The sequence below is a fragment of a genome, unplaced genomic scaffold (genome assembly GCF_019419815.1).
Source record: "Pyrus x bretschneideri cultivar Hongxiangsu unplaced genomic scaffold, Pyrus_bretschneideri_v1 Contig2, whole genome shotgun sequence".
In the NCBI taxonomy this organism is placed as follows: domain Eukaryota; kingdom Viridiplantae; phylum Streptophyta; class Magnoliopsida; order Rosales; family Rosaceae; genus Pyrus; species Pyrus x bretschneideri.
In genome coordinates, this window is record NW_025999501.1 from 5,711,995 (window position 1) to 5,727,203 (window position 15,209).

Sequence of the window (15,209 nt, forward strand, 5' to 3'; positions counted from 1 at the left end):
GACATCAAAATGGTCCCTAAAATTGACATGCAACATCACAATGGTCCTTGAAATTGAAAATCGATCAATGTAGTCCCGCAAGTAAGTGTTCCAAATCAATGTAGCATGTCCATCACAATTATGTCAAAAATTTTGGTATCTACTGTTGTGACACATAAATGGATCACACAAGTCTAATTAAATTAAAAAATTACAAATAAGTTCAATAATTTAGAGGTATTTGTTGATATGCCCCCTTGAACTTGTATGCAGCTGCCAATTTCATCCTGAACTTTAATTTTAGCGATGACCCTTGTGAACTATTTTAAATAGCCAATTTTCCCCTTAAACTTTAATTTTAGCCGATCTCCTCTATGAACTTTTATAAATAGCAATTCCCTCTTGGCGTTAGATTTTAAAAACTTTTATTCAATTTTTCATCCATCCAATTTTTTCCCTTTTTGCCCTCATATGGTTGTCATGTGTTGTTTTCGTGAACAAGATGGATGGAAAATTAGATGAATTTTTTAAAATCTAACACCAAGGGGGAAATTGGCTATTTATAAAAGTTCAGAGGATAACCGGCTATAATTAAAGTTCAAGGGGAATTGGCTAACTATAAAAGTTCAATGGGGTAATCGACTAAAATTAAAGTTTTGGGGAAATTGGTAGCTCCATACAAGTTCAGGGGACAATTCGACAAATATGCCAATAATTTAATAGTTAATAAAAAGTTGTGAACCAAAAACCCAGTTCTGCAATCACCACCAATCCTAGTCCACATTCCTCTACCTTCTTCGTTGTCTATTCTCTAAAAAAAAAAACTCAATACACTCATCTTTAAACATTTTGACACCCTGTCACTGAATTGAAATTTGGATCGAGATCAAATTTGGTGACAACTTGGCTGATTGGTAACAACTTCTAGGACATCACAATTAACATTTACGTTATCAACATCCTTGAAACCTTAATCTTGGAGAGGTCTGCCTTGAGATAATGAGGTTATAGTTGTGGTGCATTTAGTGTTGGTTGAAAAACTATTCCAACCCCCCTTAGGCCTTTGTTAAGCTTGTACCTTCGAATTTATGGAAGGGATCTCTCGTCGGAGTAGATCCTACAATAAGAAAAAATTCTAATTGTGGGCAAAAATGTATTTAGACAACTTTTTTAATTACTTATTAAACCCACATTTAGCACATAACAATTTTTTTTAAAGAATGTAGCGAAATGATGAGATTGATTTGTGACTCTATTTTCAAAGGACATATTCATCGATTTTCAATTTTAGGGATCATCTTGATGGGGTGGGTCAATTTCAAGGACCATCTTAACAGTGTGAGTCAATTTCAGGGACCATTTGTGATAAAAACCCGTAAATCATGTGGGGCCCATTTATGTGCCACATTAGCACATTACGAAATTTTTAACAGAATTGTGATAGAATGACCATACTGATTTGTGACACCTATTTTCAAGGACTACATTGATTGATTTTCAATTTCAGAGACCATCTTGATGGCGAGGGTAAATTTCAGGAACCATTTGTAATAAAAACCTTATTATTTTGAGTAGAGTGATAAGGAGTGCGAAGAGCCGACAAGATCGAACTTGCACTAAGGTATATAGACTTAGTTTTTTATTGTTACTGCGGTAAAGCAACATCATTTTATTTATCTTGATCAAATGCCAAATTGCCCATTTTTTGAAAAAAAAAATTATGGCCACAACTTAACAAATTTAAGAAAGTTTTTAATACAAGTGATATCGAAAGGGAGAATTAAACTTCTTTAGGCATACCTCGCGTAACTATTTTCTTTTAATATAATATTTTCATTACATTTTCCATTCCATTGCTCGTTAAGAGCTGACGTGGCTGCCATATTTGTGCCATCTGGCTAAACAATTAATTAAAAAAATAAAAATATTAATTAAAAAAATGTGAAAAAAGAAAGAACCCAGAAATCCATTCCTCCCCCCCCCCACCTCCTCCGCAACCCCCCCCCCCCAACCCCATCCCCACCTCCCCTACAACCCCCCACCTCCCCGGTGGTTGCTCCCACCGTTCATTGTCTTCTTCGACGATTCCCGATGCACCCAGATAACTCCAACGGTGGCTTTTCCGTCGTTCCCCATCGATGTCAAACCACCACCATGACCCAATGTTTCTCGTGGAACAAACAAAAGTTTGCACTTGGTGATTTTCAAACCCCAAGCCCTTGAATCGAAGAGCCCAGTCTCGGACTCAACTTCCCTCGGTGATGTTCTCGTCGTTTTCGACAATGGTAAGCCTCGAGGATCATAGAGGCTCTAATGGCCTCTGCACATTCGTCCCCGACACCTCTCGTTCTTCAATTTGTTCAAACATTAGGACCCCAATTTCAGGGACCTCCATAACACCATCTTCAATTAACAAGCCTCTTACATGGAGAAGAAGATGTGGGAGCGAGAGAGAGGAGAAGGGAGGAAGAAGAAGGAGAGACTTATGAGAGCGAGGGACCACTTTAAGGTGGAAGAAGAAGATGAACAGGCAGTGGGGGTGGGTTTTTGGATAGGAGGTGAGGTGAAGAGTGGAGGAGGGGGAGGGGGTCCAGGGGGGAGGAGAGAATGGGTTTCTTTGTCTTGTTTTTTTTTATTTTTTATTTTATACTTTTTTTAATTAATTGTTTAGCCACGTGGCACAAATGGTGGTAGCCACGTCAGCTCTTAATGGAGCAATGGATGAAAAATGTAACGGAGGTATTATATTGAAATAAAATAGTACGTGAGGTATGAAAGTGAAATGTTTTGAAGATGTTGTATGAGGTTGTAATAGACCTCAAACCTAAGGTGGTAAAGTGTAATTTACCCAATTTATTAGTGGAAAGTTTTTCCAAAGGTTTGCATAGTTTTTTTTTTTTTTTTTTAATATTTTTGCTCATCATCGTGAAGTAATAATAAGTAGAGTGATGATCACCACTCAATATACCACTCTTGGATGAGTTATAATTTCGAGATTTGTGTAATGGATAGACACAAATCTCAAAATTTACACTCATCAAATGATAATAAGTAAGGTGATGAGCAATAATACCATTTAAGGATACGCACCCCTTAACTTGTTTGGTAATTGGAAAGTAACAACAGAATTTAGAAACAAATTTGCTTTTTTTTTTTTTCTTCCTAGAAGTGTTTTAAAAATCAGCCAAACTCTAGGTTGTCTATTACTGCAGTGATTAACCTCTAAGTGGTCACAAAATCAAAAAGAAAAAAAATATTGTTGCAAAGCCGTTGGTGCAACTCACGATAAGAAGATACCACCGTTTTATCTTTACTAGGAAGGCATCGATTTCCTAAAGTTGCAATGATTTTGATTACATGATTATCCCTTTTTTTTCTCTTTGAAACGACCTCACCGTCTTTGTTTTACTGATATTTCGATTTGAATAATAGGTAGATCAACTTTTTAGACCATATTTGTAAAATATGTGACGTGTCACTAATAGAAAATAAACATGTTAATCAACTTTTCTTTTAACCCATAATCTTCTGGCCTTTTGTTTTTACTAGTCTTCATGCACACGAGTACAAAAGACATTTTTTGAATCACGGCGTGCTACGCGCGACTACATAGTTTTTGAATCACATTATTACTAGCCCATTGTGAGGCTAAGCCTACTTCTCCCCTTAGGGTAGATAATATTGTTTGTTCAAAAAAAAAAAATATCATTTGACAACTAATTGAATCATATTATTATGAGCGTGTGAAAAATCTTTTTTTATAACCGGCACTACGTCTCTTAAGATGTTTTGAACGTGTTTGAAAATAGAGAAAATAACCTTTAATAAACAACTGATTGAATCACATTATTACTAGCCCATTGTGAGGTACTAATTATAAAAATAAAAATAAAAAATGCTCAAAAAAATTAATTATAAAATAAAAATACTATTTATATGACGAAAATACCCTTACATTATTTTGGACTGCTTTTGAACTTTTTTGTTTCTGTGCATTTTTGTCCCATTATATTTGGTGAAGCTCGTGATCTCAAATCTCCGTTGTTAAGCACGTGCAAAAAGCATATTTTGAATCACGGTGCTAAGCGCGACTACACATTTTTTTGAATCATATTATTACTAGCCCATTGTGAGGCTAAGCCCACCCCCTCTTCTTTAGTGTAAATAATATCGTTTGTCAAAAAAAAAAAAGAACAATCATTTGACAACTAATTAAATCACATTATTATGTACGTGTGAAAGACATTTTTTTATAACTAGCACTACGCCTCTTAAAGATGTTTTGAATATGTTTAAAAATAGAGAAAATAATATTTAATAAATAAATGATTGAATCACATTATTGCTAGCCCATTGTGAGGTATTGATTATAAAAATAAAATAAAAAACTGCACAAAAAAAATTAATTATAAAAAAAATACTATTTATATGATGAAAATACCCTTGCATTATTTTGGACTGCTTTTGAACTTTTTTGTTTGTGGGCATTTTGTTCCCATTATTTTTTGTGAAGCCCGTGACCCCAAATAAGGCTGCTAAGCATGTACAAAAAGCATTTTTTGAATCACAGTGCTATGCACGACTACACAATTTTTTGAATCACATTATTGCTAGCATATTGTGAGGCTAAGCCCACCCCTTCCCCCTTAGTGTAGATAATATCGTTTGTTAAAAAAAATCATTTGACAACTAATTAAATCACATTATTACGAAAAACTTTTTTTATAATCAGCATTACGCCTTTTAAGATGCTTTGAACGTGTTTAAAAATAGAGAAAATAATATTTAATAAATAATTGATTGAATCACATTATTACTAACCCATCGTGATGTATTGATTATAAAAATAAAATAAAAAACTGCACAAAAAAATTATTTATAAAAAAAATACTATGTATATGACGAAAATACCCCTGTATTATTTGATGCATAACTTGAGCTGCTTTAGAACTTTTTTTGTTTGGGGGCATTTTTGTCCTATTATTTTTGGTGAAGCCTGTGACTCTAAATGGGACTGCTGGCTTTATATAGTAAGTATAGATACAGATTATCCTTCCTTTTGTTTCGCTAATGTTTTGTTCTTTAGTTTGTTAAGACCCAACCATATTACGTCCCACTAATATATTTACTTAAAATCCTCACATTATATATATTCTTCTTTTAAAAAATAATATATGATTCAATGCTTATACATACTAATCTCTCCAAACGTTGTACCACGCACGTGAGAGGCCTTTATTTAATCATGCATGCAGAGAGATTAGTATATATCACACGCCTTTTAAACAATTTGCCCAAATTGAAAGCAGTCACTACTGTTGCCCCTTCTTTTGGAGGTCTTGTCGTTGTTGGGTGTTATTTCTTCCTTGTCATTCTTTCTTCTTTCTCCCCACACAATTCCTATTATCAATATAAAATCATGCAAAAAGTACCGAGTAAAGCAGAGGTTAAAATTAGAAGAAACCTTACGACTCCAAAGAGAAAAACTTAATTGCGTTCCAAAGCTGAAACTGAGCTGAAATATTTGTTGGTAACGTTATCTTGCACAATACACTTGAAAAGTTAGGATCTAATCATTGTTCTAAAAATCCTCACCTAGTCACTAGACGGTTGGCCACCTTTCCGATTAATCTCTAGGCGTTTGAAAATTAAGAAAGTACGCCTAAATCTACTTAGACTGTAGTACTAAGTGACACTCTCTTAGTATTTGGATTTACCAAAACTAAATTTTCAATTTCTTGACCCAAGCAACAAAAATATTCACATAGGTGCATGAAATTATACCATCGATTGAGATCTTACTCTTAAGGTCTCGTTTTCATTTTAAGGAAATTGAAAGGGGATTAAACATGAAAGTTAATCAGTAATACGTAAAAGTTAAAAACAGTGCCCACAAACGAAGTGGCATGCCAAGGAAATAAGGCGAAAAATAAAAAAGCGTAACAAGTACAATCCCAGAAAAACAAAAAAACCTTGTCCTATTAAGTGGAGTCGGCTGTATGAATAAAATAGTATGTGGTATGGAAAAAGATGGCTGTATTTCCCGTGTTTACTTTACAATGGTCATATTTATTCACCCAAAATAACGAAATTAATAGTACAAAACAAGCATATTAATAACCAGAAAGTGTATTATCACAATCTCAATGGAGTTTAATACGGTTACAACAGCGGGTACGACTTCAGAAGATTTACGATACATATAAACTGAAGCTTAAAAAAGATTTACATAACCCAATGAGTCCATTTCCTCAATTGCTAATGCACTTGACTCTCGTCTGGCTTTCTCTGGAAAAAAAGAGACCCTAATAGTACAGCAATACCTGTTAGTGCAATGGTGATAATAAGTAGAGTGATGATCACCACTCTATATACCACTCTTGGATGAGTTATAATTTCGAGATTTGTGTAATGGATAGACACATATCTCAAAATTTACACTCATCAAATGATAATAAGTAAGGTGATGAGCAATAACACCATTTAAGGATACGCACCCCTTAACTTCTTTGGTAATTGGAAAGTAACAATGAAATTTAGAAACAAATTTGCTTTTTTTCTTCTTCCTAGCAGTGTTTTAAAAATCAGCCAAACTCTAGGATGTCTATTACTGCCGTGATTAACCTCTAAGTGGTCACAAAATCAAAAAGAAAAAAAATATTGTTGCAGAGTCGTTGGTGCAACTCACGATAAGAAGATACCACCGTTTTATCTTTACAAGGAAGGCATCGATTTCCTAAAGTTGCAATGATTTTGATTACATGATTATCCCCTACCGTCTTTGTTTTACTGATATTTCGATTTGAATAATAGGTAGATCAGCTTTTTAGACCATATTTATAAAATATGTGACGTGTCACTAATAGAAAATAAACATGTTAATCAACTTTTCTTTTAACCCATAATCTTCTGCCCTTTTGTTTTTACTAGTCTTCATGCACACGAGTACAAAAGACATTTTTTGAATCACGGCGTGCTACGCGCGACTACACAGTTTTTGAATCACATTATTACTAGCCCATTGTGAGGCTAAGCCTACTTCCTCCCCTCAGGGTAGATAATATTGTTTGTTCAAAAAAAAAAATATCATTTGACAACTAATTGAATCATATTATTATGAGCGTGTGAAAAACCTTTTTTTTATAACCGGCACTACGTCTCTTAAGATGTTTTGAACGTGTTTGAAAATAGAGAAAATAACCTTTAATAAACAACTGATTGAATCACATTATTACTAGCCCATTGTGAGGTACTAATTATAAAAATAAAAATAAAAAATGCTCAAAAAAATTAATTATAAAATAAAAATACTATTTATATGACGAAAATACCCTTACATTATTTTGGACTGCTTTTGAACTTTTTTGTTTGTGTGCATTTTTGTCCCATTATATTTGGTGAAGCTCGTGATCTCAAATCTCCGCTGTTAAGCACGTGCAAAAAGCATATTTTGAATCACGGTGCTAAGCGCGACTACACATTTTTTTGAATCATATTATTACTAGCCCATTGTGAGGCTAAGCCCACCCCTCTCCCTTAGTGTAAATAATATCGTTTGTCAAAAAAAAAAAGAACAATCATTTGACAACTAATTAAATCATATTATTATGTACGTGTGAAAGACATTTTTTTATAACTAGCACTACGCCTCTTAAAGATGTTTTGAATATGTTTAAAAATAGAGAAAATAATATTTAATAAATAAATGATTGAATCACATTATTGCTAGCCCATTGTGAGGTATTGATTATAAAAATAAAATAAAAAACTGCACAAAAAAAATTAATTATAAAAAAAATACTATTTATATGATGAAAATACCCTTGCATTATTTTGGACTGCTTTTGAACTTTTTTGTTTGTGGGCATTTTGTTCCCATTATTTTTTGTGAAGCCCGTGACCCCAAATAAGGCTGCTAAGCATGTACAAAAAGCATTTTTTGAATCACAGTGCTATGCACGACTACACAATTTTTTGAATCACATTATTGCTAGCCTATTATGAGGCTAAGCCCATCCCTTCCCCCTTAGTGTAGATAATATCGTTTGTTAAAAAAAATCATTTGACAACTAATTAAATCACATTATTATGCGCGTGCGAAAAACTTTTTTTATAATCAGCATTACGCCTTTTAAGATGCTTTGAACGTGTTTAAAAATAGAGAAAATAATATTTAATAAATAACTGATTGAATCACATTATTACTAACCCATTGTGAGGTATTGATTATAAAAATAAAATAAAAAACTGCACAAAAAAAATTATTTATAAAAAAAATACTATGTATATGACGAAAATACCCCTGTATTATTTGATGCATAACTTGAGCTGCTTTAGAACTTTTTTTGTTTGGGGGCATTTTTGTCCTATTATTTTTGGTGAAGCCTGTGACTCTAAATGGGACTGCTGGCTTTATATAGTAAGTATAGATACAGATTATCCTTCCTTTTGTTTCGCTAATGTTTTGTTCTTTAGTTTGTTAAGACCCAACCATATTACGTCCCACTAATATATTTACTTAAAATCCTCACATTATATATATTCTTCTTTTAAAAAATAATATATGATTCAATGCTTATTTTTACTAATCTCTCCAAACGTTGTACCACGCACGTGAGAGGCCTGTATATATCACACGCCTTTTAAACAATTTGCCCAAATTGAAAGCGGTCACTACTGTTGCCCCTTCTTTTGGAGGTCTTGTCGTTGTTGGGTGTTATTTCTTCCTTGTCATTCTTTCTTCTTTCTCCCCACACAATTCCTATTATCAATATAAAATCATGCAAAAAGTACCGAGTAAAGCAGAGGTTAAAATTAGAAGAAACCTTACGACTCCAAAGAGAAAAACTTAATTGCGTTCCAATGCTGAAACTGAGCTGAAATATTTGTTGGTAACGTTATCTTGCACAATACACTTGAAAAGTTAGGATCTAATCATTGTTCTAAAAATCCTCACCTAGTCACTAGACGGTTGGCCACCTTTCCGATTAATCTCTAGGCGTTTGAAAATTAAGAAAGTACGCCTAAATCTACTTAGACTGTAGTACTAAGTGACACTCTCTTAGTATTTGGATTTACCAAAACTAAATTTTCAATTTCTTGACCCAAGCAACAAAAATATTCACATAGGTGCATGAAATTATACCATCGATTGAGATCTTACTCTTAAGGTCTCGTTTTCATTTTAAGGAAATTGAAAGGGGATTAAACATGAAAGTTAATCAGTAATACGTAAAAGTTAAAAACAGTGCCCACAAACGAAGTGGCATGCCAAGGAAATAAGGCGAAAAATAAAAAAGCGTAACAAGTACAATCCCAGAAAAACAAAAAGACCTTGTCCTATTAAGTGGAGTCGGCTGTATGAATAAAATAGTATGTGGTATGGAAAAAGATGGCTGTATTTCCCGTGTTTACTTTACAATGGTCATATTTATTCACCCAAAATAACGAAATTAATAGTACAAAACAAGCATATTAATAACCAGAAAGTGTATTATCACAATCTCAATGGAGTTTAATACGGTTACAACAGCGGGTACGACTTCAGAAGATTTACGATACATATAAACTGAAGCTTAAAAAAGATTTACATAACCCAATGAGTCCATTTTCTCAATTGCTAATGCACTTGACTCTCGTCTGGCTTTCTCTGGAAAAAAAGAGACCCTAATAGTACAGCAATACCTGTTAGTGCAATGGTGAACATAAGCCGCTTCCGTGAAAACTCGTTCGCCTGTCTTCTTGGAGGACCCTGCCTTCTTTCAGCTGCCCTATCATCCCTTTAGATGAAAATCCAAAAATTAATACCCACGACAGATGAACACAACAGGGTCAACACTTAACCAGTCACCGTAATTCTAAGATTAGACTGTCCCTAATGTCAACCAATGACTAAATGTGCTAAAAAGGTTAGGCAGTTTCAAATAAGGTAAATAAAATAAATTCTTTCCCAGCTCATTCAAAGACGGTGAAACGTTGACAGTGCAGGATTACAAAAGCGGAGGTTTTCACAAGATCAACCAACCTGAAGAAATCTAATGAATCTGATGCACTCATAATCAGATTGTAACACCATGCTAACTAAAATGTAAATCAGCTTGTACTGCGAGCATGAGCTAGTAATCACAATATCTTGACTCAATTTCACTTCTCTTGTTACTTTATCGCACTAACAACAAAAAGTTACAAATGAACCCCAAATTAAAAAGAAACAAACTTCAAAGACTGATGGGTTAGTGTGTGATAGAATAATTGGGGACACTTTTCATTCCCTTTTTCTTTCCAAATAATTATTTACGCAGTTTCAGTATCTAGGATTCAATTGGATAACTCACTAGACTCAAGGTATGTTGAAGCAAGGAAAGAAGGTCAACATCCAAATTTTATCCCTTATGAAGGTTAGAATATGGATTAGTCATGAAGGAAACTTAATTCCTTCTAATCCTACCATTTTGTGGGGATTGGAGGGAATTTTCCTTCATGACTACTCCATCCTTGGACAAAATTAAGAAATTGACCTTCAATTCTTCAACATAGATCGAATCTAGTGGGTTATCTAGTTTAATCCAATCTTAGAAACAACCAAAAGTGACAAAAAAGGATAAATTTGTAATATTACTATGAGTAACTATTACTGATACTAGCGTTGGAACCTAGAGGACCAACATATTCTTCCCAAACCAAGTGAAACTAGTTGGGGTAGGGGGGAGGGATATGAGATAGGCATGTCCAATAATCTATAACTATACCTATAAAGCACAGGTAGTTGACCTTCAATTATAAGTTACAAGATGGCAAGTAAATTTGTTCTTAGGCCTTCTCACAAGATATTTCATTAAATTGCTCAATTACACACAACTATAATATCAAGGTTCTAAAAGACACTAGGTACTAATTGGGCGGCGAGCTGGGGCCTAGCTGACTAGGAGGATTTAAGTATATTTATTATATATGGTACAAATAAGTGCTTGCTTATACTTAAAAAATATAGAATTGCACTAGGATAAATAAATTGCAAAATAGAATGACATATAGATTATAAAGTATTTGAACATAATAAAAACATGGGGAACAAGCATATAATGTGTGTTCATCTAAATATTCAACAAGTCTCTTACAATTTATTGAAAAAAATAAAATGCAAAATGAAAGTTATCTATTTTCCAAGTGAAAGTCATGATCTAGGGGGGTTTGGGTGGGCGCCTAAGTAGGTATAGGCGCCATTTCTTAATGTTCAAACGCCTATGGATTAATTGGGGCGGTGACCAACAATCTAGTGCCTAGGCGTGGCCTATACGGCGCTAGGCGGGGATTTTTAGAATAGTGTATAATACTATAACATACGATTTAATATATGGAAAATGCTAAATGATAGTAACCAACCTGGAAGGACCGGCGGTATTATCTGAGATACCATTACATCTACTTTCATGATTATAGCGTTCTCGCAGTCTGATGTATCTGTTACAAAGATGACAAAGTTCCGTTCGATTCCCGCATACTTCCTACAATTACAAAGAAGCACTGAGATAACAGTAACACTGATTTGGTGCTGATGTATATTATCCAATGTCATCAAATTTACAATTTTGTTCAGTGTTTACCTGATGCTCAGCAAGATCAATTGCAGGCAATGGGAACTCACAGAAGTCACATGTGACAATTCTCTGAGGGCAGTTTTCACCTTTGTGGGTAGCTAATATTTCACGTTCCATTGTCTCACTACAAAGTGAACAGGCTACCTGCAATAATACATGACAATTCGGATGCAAACTATTGACAGTTAAATGGTATATTTACCCAATTTAATATGATAACCAAACAAAATGCATTGTTAAGTAATTAAAAAAATAAGACAAAAAATGGGCACGTGCAGAAAGGTGTGCTCAGGCTACAATATAGATGGAAAAGCTTTCACTCTATTAAAATGAACAAGCAAGAGGCATAATTAATGATTTGTATGCTTCCCGAATAATATGAACCTTTCATTTCAATTTGACTGCTAAGTAAACTGACAAGGAGCTTGATACAGATGCAAAAGTAATTTAGGATCATAGACATGTTTTAATCATAATATATCATAAATAGCATATTAAAAAGCTACTTGAGACACTTGGTGCCCCTACAAGGAGTTAATAATTAATGACCGAGTAGTAAATAATTTCCAACATTGTACTACCAATAGGGTATCCATAATGCTTGAGTAGTAAATAAGGAGATAGGCAACTACAGAGGTGGAAGAGAAATGAGGAGGGAGAAGCCAATTTGGATTTTGCAATGGCATATGAACTCTTTCTAGCCAATACCTTCTTTAAAAAGAGTGAAGAGCATATGATTACTTTCAAAAGTAGGTCATCAAAAACACAAATAGATTTCTTCTAATGAGGAAGGCAGGCTGTATAACTTGTAAGGATTGCAAAGTTATACCAGTGGAGAGCTTGGCTAACCAACGTCGATTGTTGGTAATGGATGTGCATATCAAAAGAGATAAAAGGAAGAACATGACCTTCATCCTTCATGTGTCTAGATGGTGGAATCTAAAAGGACAAAAAAAAAAAAAAAAAAAAAAAAACTTTCAAAGAGAAAGTACACACCCAATGCATTTGGGATATATAGGGGAAAGCTAGCCAAATGTGAAATTCCATGGCTACTTGTATCCGAAAAGTTGCAGAAGGGGTATTAAAAAAAGTCCAAGGGTTTTGCTCCACATCAAAAGAAATCTTGGTGGTGGAAAGTGGAGGTACATGAAAAGGTTAAGGATAAGAAGTACAAGGATAGAACCGAACCGATGAAATAGCGAAGAAGGAGGCAAAGAAAACCATGAGAGAAGCAAAGCTAGCTGCTTTTGACATGTATAAGTGATTAGATAATAAAGAAGGAGAGTTGGATATCTATAAATTGGTTAGAGCAAGGGAAGGAAGACAAGAGACCTGAACCAAGTAAGGTGCATCAAGGATGAGAATGGAAATATTCCAGCTACGGAGAATGCCGGTTAAAGACAGATGTAGAGCTCATTTCATAATCTTTTCAATGAAGGACACGACACGAGTACTTCTTTGGTGAGTTGAGTAACTCTGAACAGTTTAGAAATTACTCCGTCTACCACTGAATCAAGAAAAAGGAAGTGGTTGTGCCTTTGAAAAAGATGAAGTATAGAAAAGCAATGGGTCTCAACAATATACTGATTGATGTGTTGAAGGTCTTCAGAAAGACGGGTATAGCACGACTCACAAACCTTTTCCATAAGATTTTAAAAAACGAAGAAGACGCCAATTTAGTGGCGTTGGTGCCTCTCTACAAGAATAAGGGTGATATACAAAATTGCATGAACTATAGGGGTATTAAGTTAATGAGTCATAATATAAGTCAACTCGACAAAGCCCTGAACTGAACGAGGCAGACAAAATGGATTCTCTTTTAACTATCCCAGTTGGAAGAGACATTGTTTATAAGATACTTACCATGTTCACACGTACAGGCTACAAGCATCAAAGTTCTACACAAAAGTGGCTATCAACTTATTGTATTAAAACAACCCAATCAATCTTAGTGTCAAGACAAGAATAACAGTCGGCTGTACATGGATTCTCATATGCCTCCAATTATCATCTAGAGAAGGCATCTCTGTATGCTCAAATACTTTTACAATAAAACTAAAGACCAGATTACATATGTTAACATGGCGGCCTAGGACTTGGAGAATTTAGGTTTATGAAAGTTACCATGGTGGAGTGACATCTGAAGGGTTTAATTTAAATGAAAAAAATTAGGCAAATCAGGTAAAAATTTCTTATAGAAGTGTTCAGCAAACAAGTAACTAATACAATTGATAAGATAACAGAAAAGCAAATGAGATCCTTCACTCCCAGAGCATGAGAACAGTCAACCCAAATTCAAATATTGTAATCTAACTTCTGACATTTAATACTCCGTAAAAACTGGAAAAGTTTATGCCAAACAAAAGCAGGGCAATCGTAGGTTTTAACTTAAAACTAACAGGAGAAACTGCCTTTTGTTTAAAGTTTGATGAACTGCACTAGGAAGAAAAGCAAATATGGAAACACACATACCGGAGCATGGGTGTTCGAATAATGTTCCTCAGCATATTTTTTTGGAACCATATCACCACAGACTTTACACTTTTCTAGATTGCGGAAGCAATGAACAGAGTGCAAGTCAATATTTGATGAGGGGATAGCTCTGTCACTGGAAACAAAAACAAAAATATGTCCGTTAGGAGAGTACAGTTAGCGTCATGAAGCATCTGGATGTTTACAAACCATTAAGCAAAGTAAACAACTTTGAGGCATAGAACATATAAGGAGTGTGTTTGATCTTGTAAAATCGAACACACAGTAACGCATTCAAGAGATTGTAGAGGGAAAGCAAGCTGGATTGCCTCAATGCCTAAATGATCTCAGCTCAAGGTAAGAAAACACCCAACTACGTCAATTTTTAACAACTTCAGCATCAATCAATTGGGTATCTCAGAAAGTTCAGACCAACTGCTAAAAAATTAAAAAACACAAGAACCCACTTCATAATTATGCTAAAATCATGATTTTCTCTAATTGGAGTCCCCCAGATTTCTCAAACCATGCATAAAAATAGTCCCAGAATTACAAAATTCAAAGACAGAAACTCCCAAAAAAGATTAATTACCAGTGATTGCATATTGTGGTTGCTTCTCCAGATGCAACAGCCATATCGATTCAGAAAATTAAGCCTTATATCTTGAAAAACGAAACCAGATATCTGCAAAAAGCAAATTAGGCAACAAATCACATGAAATTATTGGGGGGAGAAAAGAAGGAGAATTTGTTGGATGAAAATTACCGAAAGCAAAAAGAGCTTCTGTGTTTCGGCAGACTTATAATTATTGTTAATTTTTTGATCAAACGAAAGGGAAGGAGCAGAAGAGTAATATATGAGGCAAAAGTCTAAGTCTAACAAGCCGGTTTCACTTTTTTTTGTTTGAAGGAAAATAAATAAAGAACTTTTGCAACCTAATAAAACAGAATGAGTATTGACTATGGGGATTTGAGAGGGGGCTCAGCTGGCTGGACATCGTCGGTATCGAACCGGGTTGGGCCTTCTGGCATGGGTTTACTCCGTTTGAAGCCTACTGGGCCGCCGAGACTTTAAGATCATATAAAATAGAAATATTTCTACACTAGCGGATCTGATTTTAATTATTCAATACTACGAGATATTTACACTTAAAAATAGAA

The 15,209-nt window shown here is 34.4% G+C and overlaps 1 protein-coding gene across 4 annotated transcripts; it reads right to left on the minus strand.

Moving 5' to 3' along the window:
- Positions 1–6,074: 6,074 nt before the first annotated feature.
- Positions 6,075–14,978, minus strand: LOC103956156 (XIAP-associated factor 1). Of its 4 annotated transcripts, none has more exons than XM_048583547.1 (7): positions 14,815–14,974; positions 14,641–14,733; positions 14,049–14,184; positions 11,583–11,720; positions 11,362–11,483; positions 9,664–9,758; positions 6,075–6,302 (listed from the first exon to the last, which is right to left on the minus strand). In XM_048583547.1, exons 2-7 carry the CDS (start codon positions 14,682–14,684, stop codon positions 6,238–6,240), a joined length of 600 nt encoding a protein of 199 aa, XP_048439504.1. In that variant the 5' UTR covers positions 14,685–14,733; positions 14,815–14,974; the 3' UTR covers positions 6,075–6,237. The 4 variants fall into 4 exon arrangements, with proteins under 4 accessions (XP_048439504.1, XP_048439503.1, XP_009366372.2 ...); XM_048583546.1 differs by having other exon boundaries at positions 6,075–6,283; positions 9,645–9,758; XM_009368097.3 differs by lacking the exon at positions 6,075–6,302 and having other exon boundaries at positions 9,436–9,758; positions 14,853–14,978.
- Between the last annotated feature and the right edge of the window lie 231 nt (positions 14,979–15,209).